At 41.7% G+C, this 19,216-nt stretch overlaps 1 protein-coding gene and 2 long non-coding RNA genes across 3 annotated transcripts in view; 1 reads left to right on the top strand and 2 right to left on the bottom strand.

The window, feature by feature from the left end:
* LOC115567458 (phosphatidylinositide phosphatase SAC1-B) overlaps nt 1-10,464 on the bottom strand; it is a 33,723-nt gene extending 23,259 nt beyond the window's left edge. Inside the window, exons 1-3 of the mRNA XM_030394085.1 lie at nt 10,308-10,464; nt 8,318-8,415; nt 774-848 (exon numbers count right to left, since the gene is read on the bottom strand). Coding sequence (XP_030249945.1) covers nt 774-848; nt 8,318-8,415; nt 10,308-10,336 — 202 coding nt within the window. The 5' untranslated portion in view covers nt 10,337-10,464. The remainder of the gene's footprint in view (nt 1-773; nt 849-8,317; nt 8,416-10,307) is intronic.
* A 4,656-nt stretch (nt 10,465-15,120) lies between these two features.
* LOC115567481 (uncharacterized) lies at nt 15,121-16,328 on the top strand. The gene is made up of 2 exons (XR_003981197.1): nt 15,121-15,546; nt 15,891-16,328. It is a non-coding gene; the product is annotated as an uncharacterized LOC115567481 (long non-coding RNA).
* A 70-nt stretch (nt 16,329-16,398) lies between these two features.
* On the bottom strand, nt 16,399-17,927 carry LOC115567487 (uncharacterized). The gene is made up of 2 exons (XR_003981203.1): nt 17,597-17,927; nt 16,399-16,912 (listed from the first exon to the last, which is right to left on the bottom strand). It is a non-coding gene; the product is annotated as an uncharacterized LOC115567487 (long non-coding RNA).
* Nucleotides 17,928-19,216: the final 1,289 nt, after the last annotated feature.

The following is a 19,216-nucleotide window of genomic DNA, read 5'->3' as shown; positions in this document are numbered from 1 at the left end:
TGTGATTGGTGGATCATTGTGCATGCAGAGTGAAATTAGATGAGTTCATTTGCGTCCTACATGGCAGGCTCTGCGATGTGACTATTGCACACACATTCATCACGATGGTGATGCTCAAACGATATATCGTGCAGCCCTAGTAAGGACACTCCCACACATAGTTTAAAAGTATGCACCTCCCCTCCAGTTAGTTAGAACTGAAGAGGCCTCTTGGATGAGAGCTGAAACTTCTTCAAGGAACTGAAGCAAGTCCAGTTGCCTACAATACAGCACTTAGGATTACCATGACCTGGATGAATGAGAACCTTCATCAACATATTGTGTTGTAAAGTGCTTTGAGCTGTTGCTAAGAGTAGCAAAGCACTATATAAATACAGTCCATTTACCATTTAACCTTTTACCCTTCCAGAACACTGCACTCCCAGAATGCAGGGTTACCTGTGGTTTCTAGATTCTCCAAAAGTAGAATTGGAGGCAGAGCCTTCAGCTATCAAGCTCATCTCCTGTGGAACCATCTTTCACTCTACGTCCTGGAGTCATACATCCTCTCTATGTTTAAGAGTAGACTGAAAACTTTCTGGAACTAATGTACAGCACAGGTTACAGTGTGTTGGTTAATAAATGGAGCAACTTCTAAGAAGTCGAGACTAGTCTCCCCTGTTATCTCCAAAGTACCCAAAGTTCCTTGGTATGAACAAGGCTTAACAGCTGATGGTTGCCATATTTTCAGGTCTCGCTGGAACATAATTTCCTGCATTATGTACTGAACTCACCTGCCACCAAACGTAAAGTCCCCATGAGTCCACATATTGGCCTGGTCTCCGCAGATGCAGGGATGTCCCTCCTCACTGAGGACCACAGCAGAGCACTGATTAGTGACAGTGTGTTCAAGACAAACAGCAGTAGAATCATGAATTAGGCTCGGTTGCCAATAAAGCAAGCAAGGCTTCATTTGCGATTGAATAAGAGTCAAACCTGCATGTAAAAGCATATTTACGACGAAAGAGGCACTTTTAAGATTTACCGTACTTTTGCTTTCGGGCAAGCTCATTTTCAATGGAGTGCATGGGGCACTGGCACGATAGCATCAAAACTGCTTTTTTTAAAACACTAAGAAGGATCGACACAACATAAAACTCGCCAGGGTCTCTACACATGAACATTGAGAACATTGTTTGTTTGTTTCAACAGAGATTACTTAAAAGAAGGTTTTTGAACTACTCACCATAGGAGCTGGATGTCCCGCGCGTCCCCGTCATGGCAGACAAAAACTGTCGATCCCCGAGTGCGACCTGCCTAACAGGCAGGAGAGTAATGGTGGACAGCTCCTCGAGCCTGCCTATCCACCTGTTTCCTCGGAAGCCTATGGGGGCTGCCATGACAGATAACTACTTCCGCCGGCGGTTTTCTGTTTCCGGTTGCCTTGCAACTGCATGACTGACAGCTTCCGCCAAGCTAGCCCTAAACAACTAGCGTTAGGTCATAAGTGCTAAACTGTTTATAAAATGAGCTCAGGTACAACATGTGCCGTTATTGGTTGCCACAACAATTCATGAAAATTTAAGGTTTTTTCAGAAACGTCTCGTGTAGTACATCAACAACTTAGACAAACATGTCCGTGCCCTGCGCCCTATACGCCATGCTGAGGAAGGAGGAACGGAGCCTAGCGCCGCTCGCGGCTTTGACACTAAAATAAATATTTGGGTTTATGAATATCTTTCACAGAATAGCTACTGCATGACTGCATGACTTCCCAAACCCGACAATGTCCGAGCAGCCGCCTGTCTCCACGACTCCACTTTCCTTCAGCATTATCCACGCTGTATGTTTAGCTTGATTGATGCTGTGGCTGGACTCCACTGCTGCCTTCAGAAATCCGTACTGTGTATCCATCTCCGATTTTTATCCATTCTGTTGCTTTCTTTGTGTTAAAAGCCGGTTTTTAGAGCGAGCATGACAGCTACGTTAGTGTAAACACCGAGGTCAGCCAGTTCAACCAGAAGAGTATAACCGAATACCGCTATGAACCATGGGTAAACTCACAAAGTCAGGAATAAGGTGGATTAGGTCGCACTCGGGGATCGACACTTTTTGTCTGCAATGACGGCAGCGTGCAGGAGGTGCTACTGCTAACGTGAGTTGTCCAAAAACCTTCTTTTTAGTAAACTCTGTGTACACAAACAATGTTCTCAATGCTTGTGTTCATGTGTAGAGACCCTGATGATACTACGAGCACAGTTTCATGGTGTGTCGAGCCTTCTTAGTGTTTTAAAAATAGCGATATAGCGATTTTGATGCTAGCATGAAAGTGCCCCTGCAAAATTAGCTTGCCCAAAAAACGAAACTACGGTAAATCTTAAAAGTGCCTCTTTCGTTGTAAATATGCTTTTACACGAAGGTCTGAATCAAATTCAATCGCAAATTAAGCCTTGGTTGCTTTTTGGCGAGAGTTTCACTATAATGATAGGCAAAAATAACATGAAGAGAGTGAGCAGGTGGTCGTGTTGCCAACGTGTACTCTTCCATGTAAGAGCAGGTTAAGTTAGCTGTAACACTATGAATACAATATGTGCCAATAAGAATCAAATTAAACTTATTAAATAACAAATAAAAGAATCGGAGAGAAAATAAATCTCATGGAAGCAAAAAAAGTCCTCTCAAAGAAAAAACGTAGAACTTGGAAACAAATTATTTGCAAAACCATGAAACTATTACTCTTTTACTTTTATGACAGCATGTTCTTTTGTTTATAGTTGACTCTGCATCTTTCTCGATGATCAGACTTATGCATTCAATTGCAGCTTCTTACTTCTAAGTGCGATCACAAAAAAAACGTCTAGCACAGCACAGATAACATAAATGATCAATGCTTACACTTTATGAACCAGTAAGGTACATTTAGTTTTCGGGTAGTGAATACCAGTACTCGCGCCAAACCAGTGCTTCAACAAAAACTAATCTGGGGCCTAGACCAACCATGGGATGTTCCAGGGAGTGAGCTGTCACTGTAAACAACCATTTGCCAATGGGGACACACGGCTGAAAAGCACATGGGAGGCTTGTGCCAGAATAGTAAACAAAAAGTCAGAGAGCACAAACAGAAAGCTGGCAGTGTCACCACAAAGCTGCAAATGAGAGCAAAAGTCTGATCATTGAGAAAGATGCAGAGTCAACCAAAACAAAGGGACATGCTATCAGAAAAGTTTAAGAGCAACAATTTTACCATTGTGCAAATTATTGGATTCCAAGTTACGTATTTTTCTCTTAGAGATTACTTATATTACCTATTTTCTCTGAAATTCTTATATTTATTTGGTATTAAATCATTTCTATTGGACTCTTATTGGCACATACCTAGTTCCGTAAAACACACTCAAAAGTACACCAGGACGTGAAAATGGTGTTTCAAATACTCATCGTACAAGTTTTGCAACACATCTGTCCAGAATATTTCCCCTCAACCAAGCAGCGCCGGCATGAAGCCTCTCTAGTGCGTCAATTCATACAGCATGCCTGCTTTGTGGAACCATTAGGTGAGGAGCGACACATCACAACACTGAGATCTGTGGGTTTTGTGTGTTTCCACCTGTTTATCTAAAAATGTCTCAGTAAACTGTTTATAATCGTACGGATGCTGTAATAATGTGTTGTGATTGAGATCCTGACTCACCATGCATTGAGGAAAGTGTCAAAGAGAAGTTTCTACTCTAAATTAGATCACATAATCACCATCAGTAAATAGCGAACCCTGTATAAAGTAGCAGAAAATGGAAATACGCACCTGAAAATAGTACTGTACTTGAGTAAACTGTAATTTATTCCATCAGTGGTTGCTCAAAAGATTTCTACTATCATTTTTACTGTAAATATATAAGTCCTAAATATTGTTTTTCAGCCTCACTGGTGTTAACTGGTGTTGACTCCTTTATCTCCTTTCTGTTTTTTTAAGGTTCATGCTATACAGTCATATTTCTAGCTACACTGGATAAAGTCCAGGGTTAGAGTTTGTTAAAGCTGCCTTCTGATACAGGCACCTAGAGGAACAGAAGCACATCCATGATTTGTTTCAGGGTATATACAGCAATTCTTAAGTTGAATTTAACACCTTTTAATACCTTTTTTAATACCTTCACAATATTTTTTAATACCAACACGATATTAATTCGGCTTCCTCAGTGCACTGATTAACAGCCTTTCACCTTCTAAATGCAACTAACAGTGGGGTTTCATTTTCATTGGTGTACAGGTCACGGCATATTTTATCCCTTAGGTTAGCACTGTGTTTGACCAGTGTGTTATGTTTTAACTGTAGTACAAGCATGACCTGCAGATTTCATGTTCCCCACATGTTGCGGGTATCGACTGCAAAATCTGCGGTTCATGGATTTCGTCTCTCTGAGACCTTAACCGGTCAAATTTGCGCACTCATTCTTCGTGAAAACATTATTTTCTGCCCATTTTCGCCACACTCCTGTCGTCAGACTTGGACTCATCCTCTGAGTTAGGATTTGACTCTGGCACATTTCTGGGCTTATCGGGGAGAAAATAACCTAGAGATTCCACCAGATACCTGTCCGGTGCGTAGGGCTGCACGATTCTGGAAAAAATGTGAATCACGATTTTTTTGCTTAGAATTGAGATCACGATTCTCTGGCACGATTTTTTTTCACAAAATGTTTATTGCACTGATGAACTTGAACAAAACAAAAAAAACCCCATTGTAGTATGAAAAAGCAATGTTTTTTTTGTTTTGTTAGTTCTATCATTGGATGATAAATGATTTTTACAAAAGTAAAAAAAAAATTTGTCTCCAAGATGAGAGGGCATCCTCTAATACCTCAAGTTGTACAGTGTTTATTGGGGCCGTAGCTTTGGCTAGGTGATATGTGATAGCTGCTGTGATCGGCTTTCTAAAACGGAGGCATAATATTCTTCCTTTTCCAAAAGCCGCCTCAGAGGTGACGTGACGTGAAGCCCGAAGTTGCAAGTACTAACGGCTGCGGCCGGCTGCAATACTAAAGTCTGCGGCTGGAGGCGGGGCTTGACCGGCTGGACGGTCAAGCCCCGCCCATGACACGCACGTCACGCGACCGGCTGGACGGTCAAGCCCCGCCCATGACACGCACGTCACACGCCCAAGCTCTGCCTAGAGTGCACTACGTCATCGTGGTTAGTTCAGGGACAGTCGGGATTTCGGAAACTCGGTAGAAACAGCGCCTGGATGGAGGATTTTTCCCTACTGCTGTACATTTACCAAACGACTATTTGACTGAAGATTGATCTAAAATCTTAACTTAAACTTTAGTGAAACAAAAACTGTCTTTGCAATGTCTTTTGCAGCGACATATTGTGTTTTTGCTATTAATAAATAGGTTTGTCATTGTTTATGTCATTGACGGAAACCCGAGAACAGCAAAATGCAGAGAAGTGAGTGATTATTTTATAGGCTACATAAATTATCATGTAGGCATCATCAATCAGCAGACTGTACAGCAATCAAAGAAAGCATTATGTAATTTTCCTATCTTCCAATGATGTAGGTCTGCATCAGTCTAAAAAACATACCTTGGAAAACCTGTTTTTAACCACTTCTCACCTATACAGTGTCATGTCCAGTATTGATGTGTCATAGCCTTTGTTACTGTATGTGCCCGTTTGTGTGGAGTGTATTTTGGGACTTGTTCAGCTAATCAAGGGCAGTGGTTCTCAGCTGACTGGTTAAGTAAATAAAAAAGTGCTACCCTTTTCATGGAATATCATGATGATAGATGATTGAAAAAACGCCAGTGATAGAAAATAATGCAAATCATTACCAAAGGAATGTTTCTATTATTGCGCAACAATGAACAGACACTTCAGATCAAACTATGAAATCTGTTAGCAGTAGGTCAGGCAAAAAAAAATAAAAATATATATATATATATATTCACACACACACATATATAATATGGGTGCAGCATTCAAGCAGACCAAGCTATTTCCCTTTTAAAAAAAAAAAAAGTACAATTATTATCTATCCTGCAGTGAAGAAAGAGGACTATTGAAAAACATATAGCCTCTACCTGTTTAAAACATCACGTTTCATGCCGAGAAATCAGCAGTTTGTCGTAAAGCAGCAACGGAAGAATGTATTTTGTGTGAAGACCGCTCTACGGACTACAAATCGGGTGTCCCACAAAAAATACGTCACCAACTGACATGGGAAAGGGCGGCATTTGGTGTGTGACGTCACCTACGCGACTTGTAGTCTTTCTGGTTACGGATTCTTCTAAATTTAATTTTACAATAGTTTTACAACAAACTGCTGATTTCTCGGCGTGAAACATGATGTTTTAAACAGGTAGAGGTCATATTTTTTTCTCATGGCACAATTCAATCGGATCATGAAATAAAACTTTGACTCCGGTTCACTTACATGCAGCCTTTTCCGAGTTAAGGTCCCATAGTGACCGTTACTTCCTGCCTCCGCTTAGGCTAAAATGCTAACGCTACTGTCGCGTAGGATATCTCTCTCTCTTCACTCACAGACATCACTTTCCAACAGAATTTGTCCTTTCTCCAGTTTCGCCGGGGTGGACTAACTTTGGGGGTGATTCCGTGAGGGCAGGGCTTGACCGTCCAGCCGGCGGCGGGAGGCGGGGCTGGACCGTCCAGCCCGCGGCGGGAGGCGGGGCTGGACCGGCTGGACGGTCCAGCCCCGCCTCCCGCCGCAGACGTTGGTATTGCAGCCGGCCGCAGCCGTTACCCACTCCGAAGTTGGGCTGCAAACAGTTGACAACAAATTTGTCTTCAAAATAAGAGCTTTACATTGCACCCCATTGGAGTTTAGAACTGGGTTCTTAGCAGGGGGCTTTTAATTTGAAAGTAGCGACCGTTCCTAGCTTGTCGCTACAACAACAAGCTAGCAGTCGAGGCGGAAATAAGTGTACCGTCCGAGGCAGCAAATCGGCGGACCAAAACAGACCCCCAATTTGCCGCCCTCTGTCTAAAACCGCGGACCTAGCCGTCAATAGGACGGGCAGATTGGCGGCTTGCTGCCTTGTCTAAAAACGGCTTCTCACACTCCTTCCAAACACTCAACTGCAGGTGGGCTTCCGCCACTGAATCACGTGTTGTAAAGACGCTTTACCACAGGTTGAGGGAGGAGGTAGCGGCCGTGCTGCGTTTGGGGGCGCTTCAAAAAATCCGGGAGGAAATAGGAGCATTTGTTTGTGATTCGGCTCGAGATATAAAATGCTTCAGAATCGCTGTGTGTAGAAATGAGATCACGTGTATATGTGAATCAAGATCGCGATTTTTTAACGATTTTTTGTGCAGCCCTACCGGTGCGTTACTGCTCCGATCTGGTTTTGCAGTGCCGCAGTATGTGTTGTAAAAACAACAACACGAAGTGTTCCTGACCGAAGGATTACTAGAAGAGCTTGTGTTTGTCTCTTTTTTGAGATTTGTGTGCTGGTGTCAACATGAAGTGTTTTATTTTAAAGAAGTAACTGGGTGTTATATGGTTGTTTCAGTGAGTGACTTTCTGTCTGCTCGGTGCTAAATTCAGCTGAATTGCTGCGTCCTGCTCTGGCATCCGCCGAAATATAAGTCCTGCGTATCTGCCCCGGACTGCCGGAGCCCTGCGGAGTAGATACGCAGCGCAGCGGACCTGGTGGAAGTTAAGACATTATCTAAAGTGAAAAACCAGCTTAGCTCCGCCACGCAGCGGACACGTATCTGGTGGAATAGCGGAGTTCGTTTCGCCATTGTTCGCTGAAAGTGAAACCTTCTCCTTCTGCACTCGGAAAATATTTTCGGACCCTCCCCTCCACACAGTAGCCACTTACAGTGCCATTCCCTGCCCATCTAACACACATTGGCCTGCCACCTGTCAGTCCAGATTACAGATTCTTTGATTTGCTTTGGTCGCAAGATGCCACCAATTGGTCGCAGTCTGGAGCCCTGGAGACGCAAATAGTTTTACCGCTTCACACTGTCTGACGTCACATCATCGATACCTCTCAGGTCCTACTCGCACATATAATTTATATAAATGAATTCACCCGATTTTTAGGAGATAGGCCTGCACTTACCACAAATGGAAAAAAAAATAATAGTTGGATAGTGGTCCGTAAATTTAATACCTCGTCAGATGACGTTTATTACTTTTTAATGGCCTTAATTTTGGCTAATTTCATTTACTACCTTTTAATACCTTTTACAATCCCGCGGACACCCTGTGTTTACAGGCTGATGAGCTGACTGCTGCTACACTCAAACCTCTGAGCCCGGAGTAGTCTCGTGTCCGATCAGAAACCTCCTGACCTGTGCTTACCTGTGAGAGTCATCTCAGTCGACACTCTGTCAATAGTCAGGACGTCCACACAGCCATCATCACAGGCCTCTACGTAGAATCTCTCTGGTGTGATGCGCCTGGTGGAGCAGAGACATGAACACCATAATTAATATTAACACCGTCACTGACACTGACATTAACACCGTCACCGACACCGTCTCCAACATTTACACCATCACTGACACTAACACCGTCACTGACACTGACACCAACACCAACACCGTCACTGACACCAACGTCACTGACACCAACACAGTCAACAACATTAACACTGTCACTGACACCAACACTGTCACTGACATTAACACTGTCTCTGACATTAACACCGTCACTGACACCTACACCAACACTGTCACTGACATTAAAACCGTTACTGACACTGACATTAAAACCGTTACTGACACTATCACTGTCACTGACACCAACACCATCAACGACATTACCACCGTCACTGACACCAATACTGACACTGACATTAACATTGTCACTGACAGTAACATCGTCACCATTAGGGCTTGCATTATATACTGTTTGAGCATCGTGATGTACGTGTGTGCAATAGTCACATCGCAGAGCCTGTGATGTAGGACGCAAATGAACTCATCTAATTTCAAGGGTACCTGATACACACTCTGCATGCACACTCTGCATGCAGAGTGATCCACCAATCACATTATTTCCTAATCAGTGTGCCGAAGCAGACCATGCCCCTGCACATGGAATGAGTCACTGGTAACAACACTGAAAATTGAGCCACGAACAAGAGAAAATCGCGAAAACGAAGACTTGGTGCCAAAAAGAAATGCAACAGTCAGTTATCTGGAATTATTTCGGCTACAAGAAGGATGAAATTGACCAAAAACGTGTTCTGTGTCAACAGTGCCTTGCATCTGTTGCCACAACGAGAGGTAACACAACTAATTTGTTTGACCATTTACATCGGTACCACACCGCAGAATCCTGCACAGGTCATATTTTGAAAACCCGCCTGTACACGCCATACTTAAAACTGCATCCGACCCGTTTTCCTACAGTAGCACAAATTACATTTCGCACCCGAGCCGACCGCTATAAATTGTTACCGACCCGCACCAGAAGGAAAATGAGATGGACGTAATTTTTAAAAATGAAAGTAAGCCAGCATGGGGAATGGAAGTTCTGGGGGGCGCAAGCACGCATGAATGAGCTCATATGAAATATAAATGCTTATCATTTTGAAATGCAGCATAACATAAAGTGCTATTCAGGTCATTTGTTGAAAATTCCTGTATATTTTATATCGCAATATATATCGCAGGGTTAAAAAAAATCGCAATGTCAGTTTTTTCCAATATCGTGCACCATCACTGACATTAACTTCACTGACACCGACACGAACACCGTCATTGACATCAACACCATCACTGACGCTGCCATCAACACTGTCACCAACATTAACACGTCACTACCATTAACACAATGATTAAGACCATCGCTAACACGTCACTACCATGAACACCATGATTAACACATCACTACCGTTAACACGTCACTACCATTTACAGCGTCATTAACACCATCAGTGATGTGTGGGCGCTGGCAGAGCTCTGCTGTGTAGACTAGCGCAGTCCGTTGTGCAGCAGAAGAAACTAACGGACAGACTGAACTAACTTGGAGCAGCTAGTTCCAACAAGCTGCCGGTACACGGCCTCATAGTATCATCTAGCTAGCTCCACACGGGAGGGCAGAATGCTTGTTAAAATCAGTAACATCAACGATTTGGTGATGTAAACGGATCATTAGTTGAGAAAACTTTGGCCGGGATGGAATGTAGCGGCGGCTGCGGGACGACCACTGAGCTGACAGCAGAGAACGTCCGTGTCGTCAGCCACGTCAAAGCGGAAAGCTGACGTAGCCTCGTCGCCTCTTGGGTCAATACTGAAATGAAACCAAGATGTGTACTGCTGTGATGTTGAGCCATTTCACTTACAAATTAAAACTCTCGTAGGTGCTCGCCATCTTGCCTGCCGTATGACCTCAGTGACGTGGCAGCGACACACCAGCTGCTACTTCTTCTTCTCCTGACAGATTTCCGACCGGCTGTGCACTGTAACGTGTAATGCTACCCCACACAGGCAGGGGCCAGCTTCTTCTTCTTCTTCTTCTTCTTTGCGGTTTTACGGCAGCCGGCTTCCAAAAGTTGCATTGCTGCCACCTATGGGACTAGCACCTTAGTGCTCTATACTCTACTATACAGCCCAGTGTCTTTTAAGAATCTAAAAAAAACAGCTTCTTCCCCTCCTGCTTGACCCCACCTCCAAAACACTTTCAAGAGACACCTCCTTCAATCCAATTTCTCGCAATTCTCTAAGAAGGTCTTGTCTTTGGCGGTCATATTTTCTGCAAGACATCAAAACATGTTGTACTGTCTCAGGTTCCAGACAGGAACACAAGCCACTCTGGTGTTTTCCTAAAATAAACAAAGTGCTGTTCAGATATGTGTGACCAATTCTCATTTTAGAAATAATAACCTCTTCCTTACGTCTAAACCCCCCTCTTTTGCAGATGTTAACTCAGTCAGTTACCCTACTAGATAATGAGAATAGGTGTCTTCCTTTGTTTTCTTGCTCCCAGAGCTGCTGCCATTTTAAAATGGTTTCCTGCCACACTATACTTTTACCCTCTGCCTTTGATAGATTTATGTTGACATCTACAGTTTCCTTTAGAGCAGCTTCCTTGGCCAACTTATCAACCTTTTCATTTGTTGCAATACCGACATGAGCTGGTACCCATAGAAATGATATTTCTACCCCTCTACTTTTCACATCTCTTATTGCCAGAAGAATGTCATATACAAGGCCTTGTCGACTCTTTGATGATCCTTTCCCAACACTATTGATAGCTGACACAGAGTCACTACATATCAAAACTTTATGGTTCTGGATCTGCTCTGTCCATTGCACTGCCATCAGGATTGCATATAATTCCACTGTGAACACGCTTAGGAAATTTGAGGTTCTCTTAAAAGCTTGGGCATTCCATCCCTGCACAACGAAAGCTGCTCCTGTAACACCTGTTTCTGGATCCTTTGAACCATCAGTGAAAATTAATATGTGATCCTGATATCGTTCTATTACATGACACTGGAAGTGATGCACCAAATTTGATTCAGGATTATCTGATTTAATCTCAAGTACCTCTAAGTCGATCTTTGGTACCTCCAGTTCCCATAAAGGAACTGATGGCCACAGTACTCCTGTACAAAAGTTCTTGTCATATATTGACATTTCCCATGCCACTGCCTTCCCGGTCCATCCAAAACTTGGAAGTCTTGCCACCTCTCTCTCCCAGCTTTCCTGTATTGTTATTTTAACTGGGTGGTCATCCCTTTGACCCATCAAGCTGACCCAATAGTTAGCCTGAAGCTGCTTTCTTCTTAGACAGAGTGGCATTTCTCCTGTTTCTACCTGCAAAGAGCATACTGGAGAGGATCGCACAGCTCCTGAACATATTCTAAGTGCCATAGCTTGGACTTTATCTAATCCAGCTAAAACTGATTTGGCTGCAGATCCATAAACCAAACACCCATATTCAATTCTTGCTCTGATTAAATATACATAAATTTGCTTCAAAGAAGCTATATCTGCTTCCCATACTGTTCCAGCAAGACATCTCATTAAATTCATTACTTTTTTACATTTATCTACTACTTTTGATACATGATCCCTCCATGTAAGTCTTGTATCAAAAAACACACCAAGAAATTTAAAACTTTTAACCCTCTCCAAATTCCTACCATACAGCTCCAGTTTTATACTTTCATCTATTTTCTTTCGAGTAAAAAACATAACCTTAGTCTTCTCAATAGAGAATCTAAAGCCCCATTTCCTTCCCCAGTCCTCCACTAGTGTTAGAGCTTCCTGTACCTTCTTCAGGGTGTACTTCACATTTTTCCCCCTTTTCCATAAGCTACCATCGTCTGCAAATAGTGATCTTCCAATTCCTGGCTGAACATTAGCAAAAATATAATTAATCATGATGTTGAACAGTAATGGACTAATCACACTTCCTTGTGGTGTCCCATTTTCTACCAAGCACCTTCTAGATGTTTCTTTCCCTATTTTCGCCTGAATACTTCTATTATTTAAAAAGTCCATCACCCAGTTAAACATATTTTCCCCAATTCCTAACATATGCATTTTGATTAAAAGGCCCTCTACCCATAGCATGTCATATGCTTTTTCCACATCTAAAAATACTGCCACAACAGTCTCTTTCTTTACCTGTGCTTTTCTTATTTCATCCTCAAGACATATGACTGAATCAATAGTACTTCTCCCCTTTCTAAAACCACTCTGACAACTAGTCATCACCCCCCTTTCTTCAATAAAGTGCATTATCCTTCCATTCATCAACCTTTCCATTAATTTACCTAAGTGAGAAGTTAGAGCTATTGGCCTATAATTAGCTGGATTACTAGCATCTTTTCCTGGTTTTCTTATTGGAACAATAACTGCCTCCTTCCATCCTGCAGGAATCTTTCCTTCTTTCCATACTTTATTAAATAAATTTAAAACCTTCTGAATTCCTGTTTCACTTAAATGTCTTAACATGCTATAACAGATTTCATCTGTACCAGGAGCTGAGTTCTTACACCAAAGCATTTCTTAACTCTCTCAGTGTGAATGGAACATTATATTTATCCTCTATTTTGTCTTTCTTTTGAATAATCTCAGTATATAGACTCCTTGTTTCTTCCCTACCCCTTCTTTCTTCTTCTGATAAATTACTTGAACTATGTACCTTACTCAGTGTGTTCACCATCATTTCTGCTTTCTCTAGGTTTGATATAGCCAACTGTTCTCCATCTGACAGGATTGGATAATTCCATTCTCTTCTATTACCTTCCATTTTCTTGATCATTCCCCATACATCATTTATATTAATAGTACTTCCAATTGAGCTACAATAATCTCTCCAGTATGTTCTTTTTCTTTGCCTTATAGACCTTCTCACTACTGCCTGTGCTTTTTTATAATCAATCAGATGTTGAAAGTTATGAGTTATTTTTAACCTTCTAAATGCTCTGTTCCTTTCCCGAACTGCCTCTTCACATTTAGCATTCCACCATGGAACCACTTTTCTTACTAGTTTTCCTGAACTTTTTGGTATTGAAGCCATTGCAGCCATATAAATACTGTGTCGCAACTCACTTTCATTTCTTTCAACATCATTTGTTTCTTGGATTGAACTAATGTACAAATCACTTGTTTCCTTAAATCTCTTCCACTCTGCTTTTTTGAAAATCCACCTTCCATGGCTATCTTCTGAGCTCAACCTTACATCAACATCCAGTTTACATATAATTGGGTAGTGATCACTTCCAATAGTGCCTTCTCCGTGCACTTCCCATTTACATTTTGGAGCCATTCTACTGGACAGAATTGTGAGGTCTAGTACGGACTCTTTACCAGTTCTAATATCAATCCTAGTCCTTCTACCATCATTCAAACAAACTAAGTTCCTATCATTCATTAATTCTTCAATCACCTGCCCATTGTTGTCTGTCTTTTCCCCTCCCCACAGTGAATTATGGGCATTAAAATCTCCACACCATACAACATTATCTCTATCCTGACCTTCTATTTCCTCTAGTTCATTTAATGCTAGCTGTTTACAAGGGTTATAATAATTAATCACTACTATTTTCTTTTTATCTGCCCATACTTCCACTACCACATATTCTTGTTCCTTCGCTGTACCCAACACCCTATAGGGAACACCCTTCCTTACAAAGGTAGCACATCCCCCACCACTTCCTTGTTCTCTGTCTCATCTGATGACAGTATAGTCAGATAAAACAAAATCAAATCTAGGTTTTAACCATGTTTCTTGAACACACATTATTTCTGATTTTATACTCCTACTAGGGCTGCACGATTCTGGAAAAAATGTGAATCACGATTTTTTTGCTTAGAATTGAGATCACGATTCTCTGGCACGATTTTTTTTTCACAAAATGTTTATTGCACTGATGAACTTGAACAAAACAAAAAAAAACCCATTGTAGTATGAAAAAGCAATGTTTTTTTGTGTTGTTAGTTCTATCATTGGATGATAAATGATTTTTACAAAAGTAAAAAAAAAATTAGTCTCCAAGATGAGAGGGCATCCTCTAATACCTCATGTTGTACAGTGTTTATTGGGGCCGTAGCTTTGGCTAGTTGATATGTGATAGCTGCTGTGATCGGCTTTCTAAAACGGAGGCATAATATTCTTCCTTTTCCAAAAGCCGCCTCAGAGGTGACGTGACGTAAAGCCTGAAGTTGGGCTGCAAACAGTTGACAACAAATTTGTCTTCAAAATAAGAGCTTTACATTGCACCCCATTGGAGTTTAGAACTGGGTTCTTAGCGGGGGGCTTTTAATTTGAAAGTAGCGACCGTTCCTAGCTTGTCGCTACAACAACAAGCTAGCAGTCGAGGCGGAAATAAGTGTACCGTCCGAGGCAGCAAATCGGCGGACCAAAACAGACCCCCAATTTGCCGCCCTCTGTCTAAAACCGCGGACCTAGCCGTCAATAGGACGGGCAGATTGGCGGCTTGCTACCGTGTCTAAAAACGGCTTCTCACATTCCTTCCAAACACTCAACTGCAGGTGGGCTTCCGCCACTGAATCACGTGTTGTAAAGACGCTTTACCACAGGTTGAGGGAGGAGGAAGCGGCCGTGCTGCGTTTGGGGGCGCTTCAAAAAATCCGGGAGGAAAATAGAGTGGCGAAGTCACGCCCTTCAGTTTCCGGTACATGGGACCTCAGATGCGAATTATTATGAATGGCAGTCAATGGAGAGATAACAAATATTTTCTGGTCCCGTTTGAATTGTGCTATGAATTTCACATATGTTGTTTGTGGTTTTTAAAGATAATTTTCCATGCAAAGATTGCTACAATTTAGCGCGAAGAAGCTTGATAATGTTAGGTTTTGTGTGAGGCCGCTTTGTGAACTACAGCCCTTCGCCGCTCCTGACGCGAATGATGTACGTCACCACCCGCTCTCTGGCGATCTCTCTGCACTACTTCACCGCTTTTTTCCAAGGGGAGGATAACAGCCTAGAAAGAGGCGAACATCATTATAAGTCGGGGCATGTAGAGCTGTAGCTGCATCCATGCCGATGGGGAGATGGTCGGTCTTGTCCACGCGAGTCGCAGGGAGCATCGTTATAAGGTTTCGGTGAGTGATACGTCTTCGCTAGCTAACTAGCTAGCTAATTGCAAGTGCTGTAGTGTAGTGGCTAACTTAAGCTCTCGATAAGAGTCAGCAAAGTTACCAATTTCTTTAGCGTCTGTTATACCCAGCAGAACATGCAAATACTAATATATCCAAACAAAGTCTGAATCATCTCACATATTTTGCTAGCCAGCTAACTGCCGTAGCTCTAGTAGCTAAATGAAGCTCCCGATATGAGTATGCATCAAATGCCCTCGTCAGTGTGTTGTCATTGCTAGTAGTGAGTGGCGTTAGTCCTATTGTATAATCTTGCCTATATGTGTGTTTTGTTTTCCTTTTCCCTTTAGACTCGTGCCAGGACAGTGAAGACATGACCCTCACTGTGAGCTTCAGCATGGTCCCTTCAAGCGGTGTGCCTGAAGATGGCTCTGAGGAGTATTGTTTTCTCACTCTTCTGGAGACGTCAGCAAATATCTCATAAGATGGACATATCATGTGCGACATGTACAAGACACTTTGTTTTGCCAGACTTTTGTCCTACACTGTAATTATATCTTTGCTATTAGGCTTAATATCATAGTTAAGCCATTGAAACATCAGGTAAGATTTTTACAAATGAGTGTGTGTGGTGATAAAATATAAAATCACACTCACAGCCCATACAGTTTATCTGACATAAATATTGAACTTGAGGATTTGAATAAAATCTAAGTTATAAACACTAATGCAGGTAAATGACTGTCATCTTTCACATTGGGAATAAAGTAAGCTCGTATTCTGTTAAAGGCTGTGTCTGATTGTTTTTAAACACAAACATTGTTTTTGACTCAAAGAAACACAGCTCAAGGTCATAACTACAGTCAACTGAATTTATTTGAAATGGTATACAAATCCAAGGCGCTGACTTGCAAGCAGGACACAGAGGAACAGGATATGATGGTGCTGAGGAGAGAAGAATATAGAAAACATAAACTTGTGATAAAAATGGAATTAATGCTCACTTAAACTCACTTAAAAAGCTACACTGTTACATTTTTGGTGTGTAAACGTTCATGTGAGGTCTGATTGGTGCTTAAATAATTAATTGCATTAATGATGCCTTGATGAAAAGTCACAACATATGCACAAGGCACTACCCCACATATTGCGTGTAATTTGATTGACATGGGGTGGTGCATTGTGCACAGTTTGAGGTACTGGGAGACTTGTGGACATGTTCGTGGTTGTTAAGTGCTTAATTTGGTCACTGGTCAGTTGTAGATACCGCTGTGTATGCTGACACTGCTAACTGTGATGCAGTAGAATTAATAAAACACTTGACCTGAAAATTCCTGTGTCCATCAGTCCTGGTTGGGGGCTTTAGCTGTTCCTACAAAAAGAGAGAAAGTGAACAAAGCAGAACATGATTTCATCACGATTTTATTAATTAATTTTTTAAAGACTGATTCAGACACGGTTGCAGTAATCATTTGTGTATGTTATTGGTCTAACTCTAGGCAACAAACAATCCAGGAGAATTTCATGCAAGGCTGGCTGCTGGTCCCCTTTCGACTCTCTCTGATCAGTCTGATTTTGTATTTAAATTTACAAGATTACAAGAGTGGATTAAAAAGTAAATGTTATCATTACATGTTGCTCACTCCACTACCTTCATCACTACTCTGAAGCCAAAGTACTCTTACACAGTCAGATGAAACGTATGGCTATCACAGTATGTGCACCCTTTGGAATTGTGTGGTTTTCTGCACTGATTGGATATAAAAATGTGGATATCTGATTGTCACCAGGAGCACTGGCTTGAGGGTTTTCAATGAAGACAATTTAAAGCGGGACAATTTTTTCTTGCGCTAATAACATGTCACACCGTATGAGCAGTCATGCATAAAACATCTGCACCATCATACCATGCAGAAATCTACACTATTCCAGAAGGTTCACCCTTTTTCTTCCAACTGTGTAAAATAATGATAAGGATAAGGATGTACTGAAACTATGAAAATCAAGGCTAAACTTAATGTTAAAGTACGCCAGTTGTTATATACAAATCTCTTACCGGATCAATTTGAGCCAGCGATACTTCACATCTGAAGGGATCCGAAAGAAACAACAGCCGTGCCTGCTCGAATGAGGACTGGTACAAAACACACCAGCATCTTGAAATACAGGAACCTTGACTTAGCCACTTGACAGCGGAGGGAAAAGTTCATGACGTGACGTCACATACGCGACATGTAGTCTTTCTCGTCATTTTTTCTCTACAGCCTTTAACTGAACAATTGCACAATAGACTGTCAAACTCTTGATGTGAAAAAATATCATTTAAACCCACAAACAACATTTGTGTAATCCAAGGCATACAACGACTGGGACCAGAAAATAATTACTTTCTGTATCCCATGTATATTTTACGATCCCAGGGTCCACCGGAAGGGGCGGGACTTCGTTTGTGATTCGGCTCGAGATATAAAATGCTTCAGAATCGCTGTGTGTAGAAATGAGATCACGTGTATGTGTGAATCGAGATCGCGATTTTTTAACGATTTTTTGTGCAGCCCTAACTCCTACTATCTATACACTTTTTAAAATCTTGACCATTTGCCAACAGACTCCTTGCATTCCATTGTAAAATGAACATAATACATACAATTATCCTTTCCCTACTTCCTGGTTTGAGTGCACAGCAAGACAGTCCCTTATTTCTTCCCCTTTTAGGTCTACCATGCCCAAATGTTGAATTGCTGCCTTTGTAATGATTTGAATCCTTTCAGTTTTAGATTTAACCTCAGCTGTTGCATTGATTACCCCAGCAATAAAGATAACCAAGTCCCTCTTTTCCCCTGTCTCCTTTTTCTACTTCTCTCTGAAATGTTCTTGCCTCTGTATCCACACATTTCCTGTCGGTATTTCCCCTAACATTTCCTTCATTATCCTTCTTTGTTTGTTCCACTCTTTTAACTGCTTCGGCATAAGGAACTCTATCCTTCCTTTTCACACTCTGAATCTCAGTCTCTCTTCTCATTACTTCGCACCCCCAGTAGGCCGCACTGTGTCCCCCTCCACAATTACAGCATTTAGGTTTTACCCCCTCTCCACATTCTCCATAGTCATGCTCCCCACCACATTTCGCACATCCTTTACACAGTTTAGCTACATGACCAAACTTCTGACACTTGTAGCATCTTATTGGCTTATGAGTGAACTCTCTTACCCTGTATCTCATAAATCCAAAGTATAGCTCTGCGGGCAACTCTTTTATGCTGAACTGTATCAGAACTGACTCGGATTCTTTTTTTCTCAGCTCCCTTGGTTAAGCGCTTTGCACTCTGAACAGCATCACACTTTACTTTTACAGTTTTTCTCGATTGTTTACACACATTTTCTGAAAGCATGCCTCATGCTCTCAGAACTCTACACACAAATCAAAAATCACACACACAACGGGCAAAACCCCTCAATTCTCCTGCAAAATGAAACTTTACATTCAAAACAATGTTATTTCTTCTCAAAAATTGTATTTTGTTTTCAAATGACACACACAAACCATCAAATGAATAGACATTTATAAGAACCAGTTGAACACTGATGTGCTCAATGTAAAACACTATGATGAATGGAAAACACTTCTTCTTCATTCATCATAATGACTTAGGCCTTTTTTGTTCAGTTACACTTA

Source organism: Sparus aurata, chromosome 17, assembly GCF_900880675.1.
Source record: "Sparus aurata chromosome 17, fSpaAur1.1, whole genome shotgun sequence".
Taxonomy (NCBI): domain Eukaryota; kingdom Metazoa; phylum Chordata; class Actinopteri; order Spariformes; family Sparidae; genus Sparus; species Sparus aurata.
This window is presented reverse-complemented; position numbering and strand designations above follow the sequence as displayed.